The sequence below is a fragment of the Onychomys torridus genome, chromosome 12, assembly GCF_903995425.1.
Source record: "Onychomys torridus chromosome 12, mOncTor1.1, whole genome shotgun sequence".
NCBI classification, from domain to species: Eukaryota; Metazoa; Chordata; class Mammalia; order Rodentia; family Cricetidae; genus Onychomys; species Onychomys torridus.
In genome coordinates, this window is record NC_050454.1 from 18,578,898 (window position 1) to 18,600,280 (window position 21,383).

Genomic DNA, 21,383 nt, shown 5'->3' on the forward strand with positions numbered 1-21,383 from the left:
GAAGAAACATTCAGTGCAATAGGTCAGGCTATAAGCATATGAGAAAAATTTCCAGGAAACCGTTTCAAGTAGTTATAACATATTTTCTCCTTACAGAATTGCCCCCACTCCCTTCTACATGTCCCCCCTTTCCTAATGGGGACTGACCTTATGACAAGAGGGCACAGATTAGTTTTATTAATATTTTACAAGTAAAGGTAAATTGTAATTTTGTCAAGTGAGAAGTCCCAAATCCAGTTTAATTGTACAAAAAGTGCTCAAGGAGTTGGAGCAATGGCTTTGTGGTTAAGAGTTTGCTCTTTGGGTTGGGGATTTAGCTCAGTGGTAGAGCACTTGCCTTGCAAGCGCAAGGCCCTGGGTTCGGTCCTCAGCTCTGGTTAAAAAAAAAAAATTTTGCTCTTTCAGAGGACCCAAGCACCCATGTGGTACCTCCCAACTTGCTGTAACTCTAGTCCTAAGGTATCTGATGCTCTCTTCTAGCATCCCAGGGCACTGCACGAACACAGTGCACAGACATACACACAGACAAACATCTACACACATAAAATAATAAAAATAATTTTTAGAAAGTACTCAAGATTAATTCATGGGGTAGACTCGAAGGGACCTGGGAAACCTCTCTTATCTGGCACACTGGAGAGCAGGATTGTTGGCTGCCACCAAATCTAGCAGCACCAGGAATCTGGTGCATCAATGGAGAAAGCCTGGGAGTGCTGCCATCAGCTTTTCCCCATGGGCTATGCTCCATAGAACTTGTAGATTGGTTGTTTCTCACCCACCAACCTCCCTGATGAATAGATCCCTACCAAACAGGAATCTCTTTGAACACAGACTATGCACCTGGTACAATTTGTGCATCTATGCTACCATAGATGGCTCTTGGGGAAAGTGTTGGTTTAAGTGAGTCAAGAACCCATCATTGGCACAGGAACGGGCACTGCTGTGGTAGTGAGTTTGATCCCCAAACGTTCATAGATTGGAAGCTTAGCTCTTCGGTGCATCAGGGTTGGGAGGAGTTGGGTTATGGGGGCAGAGACCTCCCAAAAGGGCTTAATGGCTTTCTTGCTGGGATGGGAAAGCTCCTTCGAGAGTCTGTCCTCTTTCTCCGGTCCCCATTTATGTGCCTCCATTCATCTCCCACCATACACTGGAGCAGCATGAGACTCTCACCGGAAGTCAAGGAGATGCCAGCCTGGCCATGCTCTTAGACTTCCTAACCCAGAGAATTATGAACTACTGTTCTTCATAAGTTACCCAGCCTCAGGGGTTCTCCTGCAGCAAAGGAAACAGGATTAGGGTCGATATTCCTTCCAGCTCAAGCTTGCTAGGAGGAAGACGAGGACTCGGAGGCTAAGAAGGGCAGGACTAACTGCCATCAAGGTAACTCTGGATTTACACAGATCCGGGTTTGAGTCACCTCTGCCACTTGGCAGCTGTGTGACCTCAGATATGCAGCCTTTTTATGTTATACTTTTTTCTCTTTCTTTCTCTCTCTCTTCCTTCCTTCCTTCTTTCTTTCCTCCTTTTTTTTTTCTTTTTTGGTTTTCCAAGATAGGGTTTCCTCTATATAGATCTGGTTGTCCTGGAACTCACTCTGTAGACCAGGCTGGCCTCAAACTCACAGAGATCCACTTGCCTCTACCTCCGGAGTGCTGGGATTAAAGGCGTGCAGTACCATGCCCAGCAGATTATACCTTTTTCATGTATAAAAGAAAATGGAGTTGTTAAGACTAAGTGAGAAATGACTATAGAGTAATTGTGTTGAACTAAACTAGAATAAATACGCAATTAAAAACAACACACAGTGAGTTCTAGACCAGCTAGGGCTACAGAGTGAGAACATGTCTTACAAAACAAAAGGAAACATACTGTTTACGACTGTTTCGACCAGCCAGTGCTCACCACAGGGGAAGACAGGCGGTTGTTCCACAAGAAGCAGCCGGAGTTGGCGCTAACTCAAACCGGGCGCTAACTCATGCCTTGTTTCAGTCCTCTTTTTAGAATTCCCCGACTTTCTCCCCTTAATCCAAATGCTCCTCTTCTAAGAGGTTCTGATTTGGACAGTTGGCCTCCTCCACTTGGGGATTCTCTGACTCGGCCACATGGGAGGACAGTCTCTGCTTCACTCAAGCTCTCCAAAGCCTCGAGAGCACCCAACCTCCTCACTCTCAATGGCATGCCAAGATTTTTCCCCTTGGAGAGCTGCTGTTTGTACAGGATCATAAGCCGATTTATCATCCTAAAGCTGCCTGGCTGGCGTCCCTCCCTCGTTTGTGTATTCTGAAAAACACTTTGCCTTTGTTTCCTGTATCTCTCTGTCTCTCGACTCTGGTTTCCATGTGTTGACCTTAAGGGGCCAGAACCAGGTAATCATGAAGTAACCCTGAGTCAGCTCCTTCCATCCCTCCAAGCTCTGTAGCTTCCACCAATAGCTCCCAAGCATTCCAGGGCACCTTCTCTGTAGTAACTAAAAGTTTAGTTTGGACCCATTGGCTCATGCCTATACTTAGAGGATATTTTTGCCTGAGGTGTTGATCTGGCCTCCTGGAGGTCCCACCCATATATATATGGTTGTTGTTGTTGTTGTTTCGAGACAGGGTTTCTCTGTGTTGCTTTGTGCCTTTCCTGGAACTCACTCGGTAGCCCAGGCTCTGCCTCCCGAGTGCTGGGATTAAAGGTGTGCACCACCACCGCCCAGCCAGCCCTATATTTTTAAAATTAATTTCATATAACCAGGCTGTCTTTGAACTCACTCTATAGATGAGGATGACCTTAAGATCCCGATTCTCCTGCCTCTACCTCGAAGTGCTGAGGTCACAGGCATGTGCTACCATGCAAAGCTTGTGCAATGCTGGAGGGCTGAACCTTGGGCCTCCTGCACCCCAGAGAAGAACTCTACTCAACTTCACCCTCGGCTCTCACCCCCTTGTGGTCTTGTCCCTTCTGATGATTCCTTCACTCAAAGGTAAAGTCTCCAGCCCTATGACTTTAGGGTTCCTCTGCACAGGAGTTTATTTTAATATAAAATGAAATTTAAATATTGAAACCAGTGTCTGGAATTTGCCTCAAAGTTTACGCATCTGTGTTCAGTCACTACCTCATTTTTTCCCCTTACGCTTTCTTATCTGTGTAGTTTGTTTAAATGTGCTGGAACATGTCCCTCTCTCTGCTGCCAACCTAATAAACTCCCAATAGTATCCACGGTTAATCAATTTTTTTTTTTTTTTAAAGAAAACTAACAAACCAACCAACCAGGATCCACATGATATTTGATCCTTGCATTTGTGCGTCCACATGTTACACTAAATCATTGTGGAGGTCTTCCTTGGCTTTTCCTGACACAATATTCAGGATGGGCTGACTAGATTCTGTATTATGCAGTAGTTCCCTCAATTCTTCCTTTTGGCAGTTTCTTTTCTTTGCTCAGAAATAAACCCATGGGGGAGCACCCCATTTAGAATCACAACACTGAGGGTGAAGGGACAGACAGAATTCTGACAGCAGAATTCCAACTAATAGACAATAGCTACTTAGGGAAATTACAGAAATAACTGTTGCGGGCAAGACCTAACCAGTACTACTGAAATACACGACACACAACACTTTAACCAAGCCCACCCAAACCAACTTTACAAACAATAAGGCTTTGGCATCATGTACCTCTCAACATGACCCAGAGGCGGGCAGAACACAGCCTTTGTAGAATGTCAGAAAAATTTCATAACTTTTTCCCCATGAGACAACCTCAGACAGTGGGAACAGTTCTACAAAATAAATAAGGGATCACGTAGAGAGACACTGAAGAACTTTTCCACCTTGGAGGAGACTGAGGGTATTTGAGGATGTACTTCATACCAAATGAAGTATGGATCCCAGGTTTGGACTTGGACTAGAAAGAGGACGTTAGTGGGACAATTGGTTAAGTATGACTCTTAAGATACAGAAATCAGTTAATAGTACTGAATTCATATTATCTTTTTGTTTTGATAATGATTTTATAGTCGTAATGTTAGCATAATGGGATTTCATGGAAGGTCTAGACATTGAATATTTTTGTAAGTAAAACATTATCATCATCATCTTAAAAAAACCAATGAATCTGAATTTTTTTTTTACTAGCTAATGTGAAGTGTCCAAGTGTGAAACCTGGCTAAGAACCATAGGTGTGTCGGAAGCCATGGTGCTGATCCTCACCTGAAAGCCTCTGCCCTCTCACGAACACACTCCCATTTCTGCTCAGCTTGGATTTCGAGTCCGATCCAGATCGCCCCAGGTTAAATATTGATTTCCACTTCTTTGATTTACTGGAAAGCTTTCTCCTAAAATAACCAAGCCACACAGGTTAGCCGAACTTGTCATTTCAAGGCAGTGTTTTGTTTTGAGACGGGGTCCTCAGTAGACCAGGCTGGCTTGAACTCATGATCCCTTCTGCCTCAGTCTCTCCAGGGAGGTTGCAAATTGAGAGAGAACATTACAGTTACAGTCTCAGTCATGAATGTCTTTGACTGTTCCAGAAGTTTCCCTCTAAAATCCAAGTTGCACCTGACTATAACCTGTCTGGGGATGCCCTGAGTGATCAAACAAGTTAAGGTAAAGACCCGTCTCCTCAGAATGACAGCCGAAGTTGACTGTCTGTCAAAGGCAGGGGTGGGAGACAGAAAATGGCAGTGGTCAGTGTGATGCTCAGAGCTTCCAAGCAAACGCACAGTTCTGAAATCTGGTAAGAAGTCTACGAAGCTCTGTAGTTCTGACTCCAGACATGCTGAAGTTTTTTTTAAAAAGAGGAGTAAACAAACCAGAGGTGGCGGCGCACGCCTTTAATCCCAGCACTAGGGAAGCAGAGGCAGGTGGATCTTTGTGAGTTCGAGGCCAGCCTGGTCTGTAGAGTGAGTTTTGGGACAGCCAGGGCTAGGTAGAGACACCCTGTCTCAAACAAACAAACAAACAAACAAACAAACAAACAAACAAACAGTAAACAATTAGGTCCATCGACCCCAGTTCTGTGCTTTCTGCCTGGTGGCCATATGGCTAGGATATGTACAGGTGAGGTGAGGGCTGTTAAACACTCAAAATGGAAGGATGAGAAAGTAAACCAGTAAAAGAATGTGTTCTGGTGCTGTTGGGGAGAGCTGTGGCCTGCCAGCTAGGGCAGTGGTCTTTGTAAAAAAAAAATGTACAAGGGTCAGCAGCTCCTGCTCAGCCTCCTACTAGGCTGTTTGGGGATAGAGCTGGGGATGTGGGTAGGTGACACAGAGTTAGGCTGGCTCATGAGAACCTGGTATCACTAGGGGTCACCACAGAGGCAGGTCCTGTTTCAGATCCATCCAGTCTCAATCTGGAGTGAAGTTCAGGGTGAAACCCTGTAACTTGGGGGTTCTCACAAGGAACCCATTCTCTACAGGGCCCTTGCCGAGCACTGGGTCTTGGCTTTAGCAGGTCTTCAGGATCAGTCAGAGACAAGTTTGCACACTTGCTGGTTTCTCTCTGCCTTGGCTAGATAGCCTGCACACTTAGCCTCAGGGTGTAGAGAGCAGCATATGTATGGCGCTGTCACTGAGAGCAGAGACAATGCAGGAGATGGTCCTTCTAAGATCTCCTTCTTCATCCCTGGGAGGGAGTCTTATTCTGTGTTGATTTAGAGAGGTGATGTGTGTTTAGTTCTAAGAGGGTACAATCCATCCACTCTAGGAAGCAGTGTTTTCCCAGGGAAGTGGAGGCATGTCATTCCTACAGCATATGCCTCCTCCAGTTACCCAGGGTGGCAGATTTCTTCCTCTCTAAACAGTCTGCTATCTTGGGGAAGGGACTGGCTCATGAAACAGAAAGGATGACACCATCCAATAAAAAAGTGCCTTCGCCTACTAGGACTGCTGAAGGTGTGCAACACTTCCTCCAATCATTGCCTCCTTCCACGGTGGGGTACAATGAGTGGGTAGAGACTAAGTGTTGGTTAAATCTGCACTGCTTGTGGCGGCCATGCCCACAGATGTCATGGTGGCAGAAGAGTCACGAGCCATGGTTACCTTTCTAGAGCTTTATTGGGAGAGAGAGGGAGAGAGAGAGAGAGGGAGAGAGGGAGAGAAACAGAGAGACCGCACAGAGGGAAGAGAGCTGAAAGAGAAAAGGGAGGTACACAGAGGGCCCGCCCGCTTTTTAGGCTGGGCCACCGTCCCAGGCTGATGATGTAATTAAGGAAAGAATCCTTACACTAAGGTTGTAGCAGAAGAAGAAATAAGGAAAGAAGCTGCCCTATGGGTACTGACGATTGATTTGTTTTGAAAGGGAGAAGGACCAGGGAGATGGCTTAGTTGATAAGGTGCTTGCCACTCAGCGGGAAGACCCGAGTTGGAGCTGAAATTCCAAGTAAAAAGCTGAGTATGGGGGTACATGCTTGTAATCCCAGTGCTTAGAAGGCAAAGACAGGTGAATCCTTTGGGCTTATGGACTCGCCAGACTAACCAACTCCATGAGCCCCAGGCCAGTGGTGAACCATGTTTCAAAAGAGAGGAAACAAAGGTAGGTAGTGTCTGAGGACCAAGCTGTCCCCTGGCCTCCACACACCTGCAAGCCTGCACACACATGTCTACATGAACACATGCAAGCATGCATATAGATAGACAGACACAGAAAGGAGAGGGGGTGCGTTCTCTGGCAGGTTGAGAAGAAGCAAGGAAGTCAGACATGCCATCCCCAAGTGCTGCCACCAAGAACTCTGACTAGAGTGGCACCATTTGTCAACCTGTATTCTGTCGTAGGCTCATCTCTATTCATCTTTGGCAGCTCACTTTTGTAAAACTCCAGGCCTGTTTTGTCAACTCTATGGGAGAAGAGTCTCATGACTCACTTGGTACCTGGGGTCTTTGGTAGGAGACCAGAGCTCGCAGTGACCACTTGGGGCAGTGGGTGAAGGCATCACTACGAATGATAGTGAAAATTGTGGAGACAGCTCCCTTCTCTTCTAGAACATTCTTTGTGCCCTACCCGGGCTGCACCCCAACCCGTACTGCTATCACTCATGGCTCCGAGACTGGACACCTCACCTCCTTTGTCCCCCTCCACCCACAAATCCTCCAGAATTCTGTAAGAATGCCAATTACTTGTTGTCTGGTAACTCAAGGACGGTGTGGAAGAGGGTGCCCATGGGAGGGACGATCTCAGGCAGGCTGTTCTCTCGTCTTTCCTTTCGAGCAGGGTGGTTTGTGGCCAGGCTTCGGGCCTGAGCCTCCTCCAGGCTTACCAACTTCATGGGCAGGGACAGGGCTGGTAAGGTCAGGCTCTTTGTGATGATACGGCTTTCTGTAAATCAAAGAAAAGAGTTTAGCTGGGGGCAGGTCCGAGCTCCAGGCCTAGTCAGATCTCTCATCTATAGCCCTCCACTTGAAGTCCTTGACAGAGGGCTGCGTGCCAATGGTGGCTTTTCTTTGGCACAGGGGAGTCTAGGGTAGAGGTTGCACACAGGAAACTGTTGGCTGTCCTGCTCACAGTAGGTGGAGGGCAAAGAGGGGCGTCAGGAGGTAACTGCTTTCTGTACTTTGCATGGAGCGACTGTTCATATACTCATTCATTCATTCATTCTACAAATATTTATTGAGCACTGACTGTGATCCAGAGTTACAGCAATGATACCTTAATCCCCAAATCTCTGCTAAGTGCTTTGGTCAGCTAGGAATGTGGCTTAGCTCAACTAAGATGGAGTGGGAGGCTCCTCCCCACAGCTGAGGAACACATTCTCTAAGGCCATAGATGTCTGGAGTCTACTTTTCCTAGGCATCTGTCTCTACAGGGACAGATTGTTTATGTACTGTACTATTCCCTCAGAGAGAGGTGGCTTTCCTCAGCACCTACTTGTCTTGTAGTGTTTATATTCTACCCAGTTGTCCTTCTTCTAGGGTACTCTTTTTACAGTGGAAGTGATGAAGGCGTGGCCGGTGTACAAGGTTCTCCCTTCTCTGCCAAGGGTTCTTAACTGGAGGTGACTTTCCACACCCTTCCCTCACTCTACCCAAGGATATTTGGCAATGTCTGGAGACATTTTATTTCACTTTGTTTTTCTGAGATAGGGTCTTGTGTAACCCAGACTGGCCTTGAATTTGCTACATAACCAAAGATGACTCTGAACTTAGGATCCTTCTGCATCTACCTCTCCAGTGCTATGACTGCATGTGTGTGCCACCATGCCTGGCTCTGGAGATGATTCTTCTCCTCCTCCTCCTCCTCCTCCTCCTCCTCCTCCTCCTCCTCCTCCTCCTCCTCCTCCTTCTTCTTCTTCCCCCTCCTTCCTCCTTTCTCCTCCTCCTCCTTCTTCTCCTCTTCCTCCTTCTCCTCCTCCTTCCCCTTCTTCTTCCTCTTCTTCCTCCTCCTCCTCTTTTTCCTTACTCCCCCTTCTCCTTCTTTTTCTTCTGATTAAAAACTATTATTTATATGTGTGAGTGTATGTTATGTGTGTACAAGTGACAGACCCAGAAGAGGAGTATTAAGTAGCCTGGATCTGGAGTTATAGGCAGTTGTGGGCTGCTGGAAACCAACTCCAGTCCTTTGGAAGAGCAGCAAGTGCTTCGAACCACTGAGCAACCTCTCTAGCAGCCTCTGGGGACATTTTTGATCATTACAGATGCATGTGAAGGAGCTGTTGGCACCTGGTTTCTGGGGCACTTTCTTGATTAATGATTGATGTGGGAGGGCCCAGCCCACTGTGGATGGTGCCACCCCCAGGAGGTTGGTTTTGGGTATAAAAAGACAAGCTGAGACAGCCATGAGCAGCAAGCCAGTGAGCAGCACTCCTCCAGGGGTCCCTGCTTCAGCTCCTGCCTCCAGGTTCCTGCCTTGAGTCCCTGCCCTGACTTCCCTTCAGGAAGGATAGTTGTAAGCTGTGAGATGAATGAACTCTCTCCTCCCCAGGCTGCCTCTGGTCATGGTGTTTATCACAACAATGGAAAGCACATTAGGACACTCTCCCAGCCGTGGACTCTCACAACAGTATTGACACCACAGGGGCACTTCTTAGAAGTACACTTTTTTTTTTTTTTTTTTTTAAAGCCACACTCTAGACTGTTTAGAGCAGGGATGAGGCTCAGTAATCTGTGTCCCCACAAGCCCATCCATCATCAGGTGAAGGTGACAGACACATATGTTGTAAAACCACTCTTACTAATTATTATTATTATTATTATTATTATTATTAGTAGTAGTATTAGTAGTAGTAGTAGTAGTATTTTGGTTTTTTGAGACAGGGTTTCTCCATGCAGTTTTGGTGCCTGTCCTGGATCTCACTCTGTAGACCAGGCTGGCCTCAAACTCACAGAGATCTGCCTGCCTCTGCCTCCTGAGTGCTGGGATTAAAGGCATGCACCACCGCTACCTGGCTTGTTATTATTATTATTATTTTATTATTATTATTATTATTAATTTTTATAAATGAAGCTTGTAGACATTCAAACAGCACAGACCAGTTCACGCCTGGGGCTCACTGTACCATTACAAGCCCCACACAAGCACAATTATTTTTGTATGCCTCCTTCTTGATACAGGGCAGGATAAAGTACTCGGGAAATGGAGGCACAGAGAATGTAAGTGTAGACACACGGCCGCTCGCTTTCGACTTCAAGGGGGAAGGCACGAGGCTCTTCTAAACTTAGTGGAAACCACAAAGGGGAAGAGTTGCCATACCTTTACATCATAAAGAACTCACTAGAAAGAGAACATTGCCTCAGTTCTACCCCAACACCATATCCCAGGGAGAGGCCATGTATGCACCTGATCAGAACCGTCTAAATACACATGCAAATGCAACCACTGCTGTATCTATCATACAGATACATACCTAACACCATCACAGTGGCCAGTATCTGCAACACTATAACAGTGAATTATCACAGATAACAACACACAGCAGTCGGCACACAATGTGGTATTCAATCAGATCTAAAGCCAAGACCACCCTCACTTATTATTAGATGTCTGAGACAGTGTCCCATATAGCAGTGCAGACTGGCCTTAAACTCTCTATGTAGGCAAGTCTGACCTGGAACATCTACCTGCTTTTCCCACCTCTGCTTTCATACTCACTTTTTGGGGGGCTTTAGGATTAGGGCAATAAGGGAGATTAGGTGTGTGGGGACTATGCCAGGGGAGCCATTACCATCCTGCTGCAGAGGCCCTGGAGCACCACTGTTGAAGATTTGATCAGCGTGGTTCAGTATGAACTCAATCACTACCTGCTGGACCCGGACTGCCAGAAAGGCTGCGTCTCCATTGCAAATAGTGGCTTCGATCTTTTTACACCTGCGCGGGAGAAACATCCAGAGTGACTTCTACAATAGGAGGCAGTGAGCCTTTTGTATAGGCCACATGTTTTAACTTTTTGTGACCAGAGAGAGACTCCCAATGGTAGTGAAGGCCAACCCACTAAATAGACGGGAAATCACTGTCACACGGCCTATATTACACCACTATAAACATTGTCCATAAATGTACAGGACTGACTTCTTTTTACTTTATGAGGCTCCCTTCCACCTCTATCCAGCTGTCCCACATGAGTTGCATGAAGCAGCTGATTGAAGTTATAGGGATCTGTGACCTCACCAAAGCCAAGAAAAGCTGATGAGCCCCGGAGGTGGGAAAAGGCCTTTTTAAGAAATGGTAACATACACAGCCATAACTTTAGACACACTGGGATTATGGCCAACAAATGCCTTTGGAATCAGAGTTTCCAAGCTAGCAGGCCAAGAGCTTAAAACTTTTAAAGGCACTTTTGATTCATATATGCTCTAAAAAGACCACTGAGCCACAGGTCTGTCTTCCATGGCTTTAGCTTTGAAGCACCCAGGCTTTGTTTCTGCTCAGAGCAGTGCGCGCTGCTGTGAGCCTGTGGGGTCGTAATTACCTGAGGAGGTTTGGGGCCCACACCAGGGCCAGGTTCCTGGCATGCATGTTGGTCTTGCTGCTGAATGAGGCAATGTGGGCCAGGTGTCGAATCAGGTATTCCAAGGTCCTGAAACAGTTCATTTCTTTGTTGGATTTTTGGCAAAGTGAGACACGTCAGCACCTAGGTGACGTCTGTCACTTGAAGGTCCCGTCCAAGTTGGGATTTAAGACACTCTACATTATGAACTTTGAAGGAACAGTGGAAAGAGATCAAAGAAGATAGCTTTCTCAACTCCAGGGCCACTGACTCAGGAAGGGGACAGGTGTCAATGTTGTCAGATGTCAGCAGAAACCTCTGGAGTGACAGGAACAGGGAACCACACACCGCACACCCTGAGCAGTTAGTGAACAACTTGTTTCTTTTCCACACTGGGAAATTCACCTCCCCATGGTCCTCAAAGAGGGTCTCATCTTGATTCTTAGAGGACATCCGTATAGCTACACACTAACTTGGTTCTTGTTAACAGGCTCATTTCACAGACAAGTATTTGTTGACCACAACGAAGCTCTTTTTAACTCCACATCAAACTCCACTCCCACTTTGAAAGGAAATCAGATGTAGGTAACACTGGGAAAGTTAGTACCATGTGGACTAATCTGTTGGAATAGAAAGGATGGGGATGGCATCTGGGCTATTTTAAGGAGCCAGTAGAGAGATAATAGTGCTGAAGAGTCACCGTTACCCCTAGCTTTAAGGCCATCTGGGACTCCAAAGGTTTGTTTGTAGCATAATTCTGGTTATGAACCAAGGATGTCACCATGAGGCTGGCTTGTGTGATAGGGATGACTTTTTGGGGGACTCTCTTGAATGCCCTGCAAATGGAGACAGGTTTGCCCTTGGCTGCTAATGTCCCTGGTTGGACACCTGTGCGTGCTGATAACACTGACAGTTCATTAATTTCCAAATGCCCCCAGGAAAGCCACCATCCATTTGCGTCAGTTGCCATGTCTCCCTGCCTCCTCGATGTTTGACCACACTGAGTCTGAACGGTTCTTTCTTACCTATAATGGGGTGGGGGCAGCTCCTGGATAACATTCTGGATTCGGGCTAGCTGTCCTTCTTCCGGGCAATGAGACACTGCTTCCTGTGGAGAAGAACATGAAGTATCCAGTGAGCACCCAGAAGCCAGCATCCTTTCTGCACCCGCTGGTCTTATTTAGGACTCAGGTCCTCCAGCCTCACAACCGTGTGCTTGCAGATCCCATCCCAGAAGCATCCTTGTCTGTGTCGGCAGACAGCCGAGTGCTCTTTCTGAGTTTCACTGAGTCTGGCGCCTTTATCCTGTATGCACACAGGAGGCGGTGGCGGTGGGGGCGGTGGGGTGTCTCTGTGTGCCCTCAGATGTTGTTTTGTGTCCAGGAAAGAATGCATAGGATCTAAACGTGTCTTGCACGGCAGAGAGTCATAGACACTCACACCCAGAGAGACAGCATTAGACAGAGATGTCTTAGGAGCACAAGTCTGCTCAGTCCTCGTGGGTGTGAACAGCTACTTACTTGTCACCTAGCCTGTGTCTACTCTGTGACTTCCAGTCCTCAGTTGCTGCCTGTTTTGGCTGCCAAGAAGCAGAGATGCCTTCCTTATCAGGGATAAGAGTTTTGACCCCAGGATTTGGTGGCCTCGCCCTGATTTGTTCTTTGCTTATATCCTGTGTGGGCATTTTGTCCCCGTCCGTCCAGGGCCTGGCAGGGGAGGCAGCGACACCATGACCATGAGGACAATGTGATGACAGGCTGGCTCGTGTCCATCTCTCACTAGCCCGAGGCTGCTGTGTGACGCTAACATCCCTGAAGGTTCTACCGTTCCAGCCCCGTTTCCTATCTTGAGACTAGATCCTGCCAGTGTGCCATGATTAAAATGGATGGTCAACTTGACAGGATCTAAAAATCACTGAGGAGACAAGTCTTTTGGCTTGCCTGTGAAGGATTATCTAAGATTAGGTGAATTAGAGCAAGGGGATGCACCCTAAATATGGACAGCACCATGCTGTAGGTGTCCCGAAGACAAAGGAGACACAGAGCGGAGCTCAAGCATTCTTGCTGTTTCCTGACTCAGTGTGGACTAGCTGCCTCCTGCTCTTGAGTTTACTTTGATAATCACCACCGGCAGCTGCAATAGAAGCAAACACGAAGATTCAAAACTGTGGGCTTTGTGCACTGTTTGCCCACATTTATTTGTTAGCTGGCGTTTCTGGCTTGGGCTGTGATTCTGGAGTGCTGGGTGTGGCTTAGTGGTAGAGCATTTGCTTAGCATGCACAAGACTCTGCCAGCCCACCGAAACAAATAAGCAAACAAACACAGAGTTCCTTGAACTGCACTGTGTCGATTCGATGGTGATTGCGACTTCTCAGAAGGGTGAAGCAGGAAGACCACGAGTTCAAGGCCTGCCTGGCCTATAGAGTGAGTACAAGGGCCTGCCTAACAACATATCAAGACCCTGTTTCAAAATTCATTGTATTTATCATAATTAGTTGTTCGTGAGTGTATTTACACGTTATCCATGTGAAGGCTGAAAACAGCTTGCAAGAGCTGGTTGTCTCTTTCCATGATGTGGATCCCAGGGATCAAACTCAGGTTATTGCACTTGGCTGCAAGCACCTTTAACCACTGAGCAACTTTACCATCCCCTGTCTTAAAATTTTAAAAAGGGCTGTGGCTCTAGCTCAGGAATAAAGCACTTGCTTACTATGTAAGAGGCCCTGGGCCTAGTCTCTGGTACCACACAACTAACAACAACAAACATTCATGTTATACTCTTAGCAGCGATAGTTTGTAGATACTTACAGCTCACTGAGATCAGACACTGACAAACTTTCCCGGACACTCGCCATTTGCTGGGCCCTTCTCTAAGCCACATCTGCTGTGTATGTTCTGACAGAAGGGTTCTAAGGTCCTGCCCGGGTGTCCTATCACTCTCCCCACTGCCCCCACACTGTTCCTGTGCTGAACAACGTGTGTGTCAACATGCTCCAGCTCCCTCATGTGTTTATTTGTTTTTAAATTAAAGTTTAAAGTAAGCATAGGAGCGATGGGTTTCATGATGACATTTTAATTCTGTGTACACACGGGCACCAGACAGAGAAGTATGTCTTTTGGCTTCCTATGTCCATCTCTGCCTCTTATTCCCTTGAAACAGGGTCTCTCACCGAGCCTGGAGCTTTACAGTTAGCCCCAGAGGTCCCGGTGTTTCCTGCATCACTGCACAAGTCCCCGTGACTCTGTCCAGGTTTATGTGGGTGATGAGAACCTCCATTCAGGTCGTCGGCTTGCGCATCAAGAGCTCTTACCCACTGAGCTATCTCCCCAGACCATCCCTTTCTCAACGGAAGTAAAACTCTATCTATATCTACATGGATGCCCACTATTTGAAAGAGGCAGCCAGACACCTCAATGTGGAAAACTTGAGTTATCTTTTCCCAAGAAGAGGGAAATGTGAATTGGAGTGTCAATCATCACAGCCCTCACTCTTCGGGTGGGTGTGCCTGCTGTGAACAGAGTCAGCACTGGCACCTGCTGCCCTCTCTACGATGTGAGATGTACGGGACTGAGGGGGCAGGGGCATGTGAGGCCTCTATGGAGGAGCCCTACCCCTGCCGTCTCCTTCCCGGAACATTATTTAGAAAGCAGAATTTCAGGGACCACACTCCCAAGCAGGCAAGGAGAAAGCTCGCATGGAAAGGGAAGGCGAGCCCTCCAGACAAGTAGGGCTGCAGAAGAGAGCATGGATCTTCACAGTTTGGTTCCATGGAGCAACACCCAAGGGGAGTCCAGGAGGCTGCAGGACTGTCCCTGCACATCCGGGACCAAGTTCTGCGGCGCTTGGTGCCATGCCCCTCTTTATAACAGGTGTTTAGAGCTGAATGTCAGGGTACTTGCCAACAACAGCAATGGAAAACTGAAAGATATATTTGGGGGATAAAGGTGCAGGTGGAGATAGCAGCCCTCATGGAAAGTTCCTTCAGTATTTTAGGGAATGGTTTAGTCATTGTCAGGCTCTTAAGCCGGTGGTTCTCAACCTGTGGGTGGTGACCCTGCGTGTGTGTGTGTGTGTGTGTGTGTGTGTGTGTGTGTGTGTGTGTGTGTGTTTGAATGACCCTTTCATAGGGGTCCCCTAAGACCATCGGAAAACACAGGTACTTATGTTACGATTCATAACAGTAGCAAAATTACAGTCATGAAATAGCAATGAAAATAATTTTATGGTTTGGGGTCACCACAGCATGAGGAACTGTATTAAAGGGTTGCAGCATTAGGAAGGTTGAGAACCACTTTCTTAAGCGAAGGGGCAGGTTAACGCCTGATGCTTGCTGGGCCCAGTGAGAACAACCTTTTATTTCCATATTCACAATCTCTCCCCACGGCACCTCCGTCCTATCCAGAAACTCACTTTCTTTTTTCTTTCCATTGAATTACTTAACCAGATAGGGTCTTTCTATGTAAGCCAGGCTGGCCTTCAACTCACAATCTTCCTGCCTCAACCTCCCCTGAGCTGGTATTGATGGGAGGGTGCCACCAACCTTGGCTTAAATTTTCATTTTTCTCTGGGAGGAGATCTGGCCACTGAAAATATATTTTTGGTTTGTGTTTCCAACACAAACTGCTCAGAACCTATTGTTGGGTATTTGAGGAGTAGAATTGAAGTGTTACCCACCCTAATTTGTGTGTGTGTGTGTGTGTGTGTGTACATGTGTGCAAGCCAGAGGATGATATACCTTTTACCAGCTGAGCCACAGGCCTCCTGGCTACAATTTAAGTTTTATCAATTACTTAAAAATGACTATAAATCATTTTTATTAAATTATTTGACACTATAACTAAGTTTTTTTAAAAGTAATAATCAGAAAAAAATTAAAGAAAGGTTAATTTTCCTTGGAACTGTAGGCCTTCAGTCCCCAGGGATAATTACTGTTTTTCTCTAGGTAGTCCTTGTGAATGCATCCTTGTTACATCTATGGATGTCATCAATACCGGGTGATCCAGCCTCCCGTGCATCCTCTCTCCCAGCTCTCATCACGGCCACCTTGCCCGTTCCATGCCAGGCACTGGTCTTTTCGGGTTCTATCAAGCTCGGCGTCATCCCCACCCCCAAGCCCAGGCCTTTGGACCTGCTGTTTTTTCTTGTCACCCACTTCACCAGATACTGGTGTAATCTGTCCCCTCACTCTATCCCTATCTGTTCAGATTCCGCCTCATGGACAGAACTCTGGTGACCCTAAAATAGCAGTCCCTGTCCATTCGTCTCTCCCCAGCCCTGGGCTATTTTTCTTCATAGTGTTTATTAACAGCGCTCATGAAACATCCGTGTATTACAGGAGTTTATCATCTCTCTCTCTCTCTCTCTCTCTCTCTCTCTCTCTCTCTCTCTCTCTTTCTCATTTAAATAGAACTTTCAGTAAATAAGGATTGCATCTGTCTTGTTCACCATTAAATCTCCAGGCCCTGGAGCTATGCCTTCCAGTTGCCTGTAGAAGGTTCTAACAAACAGCTGTTGAATGGAATAAACAAGTGAATGAGTCAATATTTTGCTTTATCCTTAAAAATGGCAGACAGCCACATGTGGGCCACACCCTGAGGACAGTGCCACCTAGGAGCACTCTCCCTTATGATGAGCATTGTCAGGGATCAACCCTAGGCCCCTGGCAGGGCGGCCAATCAGTTTGTTTTCCCCAAGGTTCAAGGTTTCTGAGGATGAGGATCTTTCTTTTTTCTTTTTAAAAAGATGTTTTAAAAGATTAGTTTTTTAATATATGTATGTGTGTGTGTGTGTGTGTGTGTGTGTGTGTGTGTGTGTGTGTATGCATGAGTTATGTGTCTCACTTGCATTGGGGTGTTTAAGGAGGCGAGAGAGCCTGGGACCACCTGCAGCTGGTGGTTGTGACTCCCTGGAGCTGGGAACCAAACTCAGGTCCTTTGCAAGAGCAAGCGGTCAGTGCTTAACTGCTGAGCCATTTCTCCAGCTCCCTATTTTATTTTTAATTATGTGTGATGTGTGTGCACGCGTGTGTGCACGTGCCCATGAGTGCACATGCTCACAAAGGATCCCCTGGGAGCTGGAGTTACAAGTGGCTGTGAGCTGCCTACCATGGGTCCTCTGAAAGAACAGCACTCGCTCATCACTGCTGAGCTACCTCTCCAGTCCCAAGAGCTTTTCAGTTTTTTTTTTTTTTAATTTTATTTATTTTATATGCATTGGTGTTTTGCCATGGGTGTCGGGTCCCCTGGAACTGGAATTACAGACATCTGTGAGCTGCCATGTGGGTGCTGGGAATCAAACCCGGGTCCTCTGGAAGAGCAGTCAGTGCCCTTAACCACTGAGCCATCTCTCCAGCCCCAGGCTTTTCAGTTTTAAAAAGGTCCCTGGCAAGGGAGGACAGTTGCCTCCAACCCCTCCCGCTCTGTAGCCATCTTGAGCTCATAAAGCACGTGCCATTGTGAGTCTCTGATTAGCCCCAAGCTACATTTTGGGTGACTTCTGTGAGTCAACAAACGTGTAAGCAAACATTTGCTGAGTAACCACTCCAATATTTTCCCATAGCTGGAAGGGATGAGCGTAATAATGAGTAAGATAAATATGGTCCTGCCCTTAGGTAGACTTTTAACTCAACAAAGGAGATTGGTACATAAAGAAATGACTTGGAGGGGCTGTGGAGATGGCCCAGAGCACTTGCCATGACAGTCTGAGGACTGAGTTGAGATTCCCTGACCCCATGTAAGGAGAAGGGCCACATGCCGATAAGCCTACCATGGTGGGACAGAGACTGGTGGAGGCAGTGTGTCCCTGGAGCTCCCTGGCTCATGCATCTGGTCCAACTCCGAGTTTCAGACTCAGTGAGACTGCCTCAAGGGGATAGGGGAGGGCAAGAGAGAGCAACACCCAAGGCCCTTCTGCATTTATGCACACAGGTACATGCGGCACCCCCACCCTCAGTGATCTTAATACAAATGCAATAAATAATTAAACCACTGTTCCCTAGGAACTCCAACTAAGCAACTTTCATTTGAGTTTAATGATTTTAACTGGATCAATGAGAAGAAAATTTGAATTTTTTCCTAAATTGAATGTTGCATTTTTTTTTTCCTCTGCAAAATAAGGTACATTGAATAATTGCTTCCAAAGATACCAGGTCCTGTGTCCCGGAACATGGAAATGATACTTTATTTGAGAGAAAAAAAAAGAGTGGTGGTCTTTGCAGTTGTGATTAAATTGAGGACCTTGGGCAGGGGGATGATCTTAGATTCTCTAGGTCACCCCCAAATGCAGTTTATAGCTGTCTTTACAAGAGAGAGACGCTGTGCCAGAAGAGAACTCCATGTGACCCTGGAGGCAAGATTGAGGGATGTGCCCCAAAGCCCATAAATGTCAATAGTTATGAGGGCTGGAAGAGGCAAGGAATGCCTTTCTCTCCAGGGCCCCTGGAGGGAGCGGGAAAGTCACCTCCATGACACTGTTTTTAACTCTCGGCTTTCCGAGGTGTGACAGAATAAGTTAGTGTCATGGTTAGTTTTAATTGTCAATTATAGACACAGTCTGAACCACCTGGGAAGAAAGCATGTCAGTGACGGGACCATCTAGATTGGGTTGGCTTGTGGCACCTCTCTGTGGGAATTTCTCCTTCCTTCCTTCCTTCCTTCCTTCCTTCCTTCCTTCCTTCCTTCCTTCCTTCATTCCTCCCTCCCTCCCTCCCTCCCTCCCTCCCTCCCTCCCTCCCTCCCTCCCTCCCTTCTTTCCTTCCTCCCTTCCTTCCTTCCTCCCTCCCTCCCTCCCTCCGTCCCTCCCTCCCTCCTTTCCTTCCTTCCTTCCTTCCTTCTTTCCTTCTTTCCTCCCTTCCACTCTCCCCACCCCCAAGCAGGGTCTCACTGCATATCCCTGGTTGGGCTGGAACTCACTATATAGACCAGGCTGTCATCAAACCCAGAGAGATTCACCTGCCTCTGTCTCCCAAGTGCTGGGATTAAAGGCATGTTCCACTATGCCTGGCATAGAGGAGTTTTCTTTCTTTCTTTTTTTAAATTTAACTTCTTTGAGAGTTTCACATCTAACAACCCAATTCTTTCTAACCTCCCAGTTCCCCCATATGCTCCCCTTGTCTCTACCTTTCCCCCCATAAAAGAAAACAACACAGCAAGCAAATAAATAAAAGTTAAACAAAAAACAAAAGATCCCCCCCACAAACCAAACCAAACCAAACAAACAACAACAACAACAGAAAAATCTCTTTGCATCTCCTTCTTTTCTGCCTCTCCAACATCTCTTGATTCATCCTGGTGGCATTGGAGGCTTCGGTGTGCCATGTAGTGTACATCCTCTGTCCCATCAGCTTTACTGGCAAATTCATTGCAATGAGTCACGGGTCTGGTTCAAGGCCTCTGGTTTCTGGTACACCGTCCTCACTGGATCCTCACCAGTACTCTGAGGGGTTTTCTTAATTGAGGTGAGAAACATTCCTGAACATGGGAAGCACCATGTGCACGTGATGGTCAGGGGACAATCTGTAGAAGTCAGCTTTCTCCTTACACCACATGAGTCCTGAGGACTGAACTCAGATGGTTGGGCATGGTGGCAAGCACATAGGCTTGGCTCCCTAAACCCCTAAGGTTGCTTTATTTTTAATGTTTAATTCTTTTATATGCATGGGTAGTTTGCCCGCATGTCTGCCTATGCTACTTGCATGCAGTGCCCAAGGACGCCAGAAGAGGGCATGAGAGCCCCCTAGAACTAGGGTTAAAAGAGTGAGTGGGCACAGAGTTGAAGCCAGGTCCTCCGGAAGAGGAAGAGCAGACAGTGAATGCTCTGAGCCATCTCTCCAGCTCTAAACTAGTTTTGTCCAGGCGTTACTAAGACAGTCAGTTTGTGGTAATCCGTTACTGTCGTGCTGGAGGCTAGTAACTTGAAAGCTGCAGGATAAAAGTGCTTTTTGTTGTTCTACTTAGAAGGGATCACTGTCAACCTACTTACCCAAGAAGTGGAAGAGAACCCCCTCCCCTGCCCTGCGTCCTCCAGCCCCAGTCTGAGCAGCGAGCAGCGGCTTGCCTTCTTATACACTCTCACAGACTGCTTTCTTCCTACTGAATGTCACACTGTGGCCAGTGAAACGTTCTTCAGAAATGTCTTTTCCTGTCTACACAGTTTTGAAACAATAGATTTGCTACTTATGTGTCTTTGATGGCAGAGATGTAGCTATTTTTCAAACTTGGGATGATATGTATATCAATTATTTGTGTCACCTTCTAATTATCACCTAAAATTGGGTTCTAGAGTTACTGGATTAAAGAGCACAATGTGTTTAGAACCTTGATCATAATTTCAAATGACTTTCTGGGTTGCCCACCTAATTTACATTTCCAGTAGAAGATCATAAAGAGTGAGTTTCCTCAAGACTTGCCAGCATGAAATGTAATATTTAAATTTATTTTTATGATAATCAGTTAAGAGCACATACTCGATTTGCAGAGAACTCAGGTTTGGTTCCCAACATTCACATAAAGCTCCCTGCTACCTGCAACTCCAGTTCCAGGAACCCAATGCCCTCTTAGGCATACATATGTGTGTGGTGCACGTACACTTGTGTGGGAGCACACATATACACATAAATTAGGACAAAGAAATTTCTAAAAAATTAACACACATGCTGGGTGGTGGTGGTGGTGCATGCCTTTAACCTCAGCACTTGGGAGGTAGAGGCAGGGGTATCTGTGTGAGGTGGCTGTGTGAGGCCAGCCTGGTCTACAAAGCAAGTTCCAGGACAGCTAGGATTGTTACATAGAGAAGCCCTATCTCAAAACAACAACAACAACAACAACAATATATTAACATGCAAATATATCTTTCTAGTAGTTTATACATAATTATGTTTCCCTGAATTGTCTGTTGAAGTATTTTGCTCATTTATTGAGGTGTTATGTATTTTTCTTTTTATTGATAAGCAGTAGTTCTCTATAATTAAGGAATATTAATTTCTTTTTCATTTATTAAGAATAGTGTATTTTAAAAAATATTTATTTATTTATGCATGAGTCCTCTATTTGCGTGTATGCCTGCATGCCAGAAGAGGGTACCAGATCTCATTACGAATGTTGTCAGGGCAGGAGCGGGATGGAGGAGTTGACCCTAGGCTATTGACAGAATTAGGAAGAAATCGTTTCTGAAGTTTCTTATGAAGAATTCCCCTAGTCACCCACAACTCTATACCAGCAGCTACAGGTTGGTGTAGCTGAACATTTATGATTAAGGTTTTCATACGCTTTGGGCCATTTTTCACTAGAAATCAATGCATTCTGTGGGTCAGGTTATGAAAATTAATATACAAAAGAGCTAAGACTATAGTCATACCATTAAAATAAACACCACTCTTGAATTTCCTTCCTTTCAAGCCTTTTAAAAATTTACCTTTTTCTTAAAATATTATGTGTGTGTGTGTGTGTGTGTGTGTGTGTGTGTGTGTGTGTGTATGTGTACACG

General features: G+C 46.3%; 1 protein-coding gene across 1 annotated transcript in view; it reads right to left on the bottom strand.

The window, feature by feature from the left end:
- Positions 1 to 21,383, bottom strand: part of Arhgap31 (Rho GTPase activating protein 31) — a 110,343-nt gene that overhangs the window by 10,919 nt on the left and 78,041 nt on the right. Inside the window, exons 4-8 of the mRNA XM_036203781.1 lie at positions 11,926 to 12,008; positions 10,883 to 10,990; positions 10,139 to 10,281; positions 7,098 to 7,296; positions 4,195 to 4,319 (exon numbers count right to left, since the gene is read on the bottom strand). Coding sequence (XP_036059674.1) covers positions 4,195 to 4,319; positions 7,098 to 7,296; positions 10,139 to 10,281; positions 10,883 to 10,990; positions 11,926 to 12,008 — 658 coding nt within the window. The remainder of the gene's footprint in view (positions 1 to 4,194; positions 4,320 to 7,097; positions 7,297 to 10,138; positions 10,282 to 10,882; positions 10,991 to 11,925; positions 12,009 to 21,383) is intronic.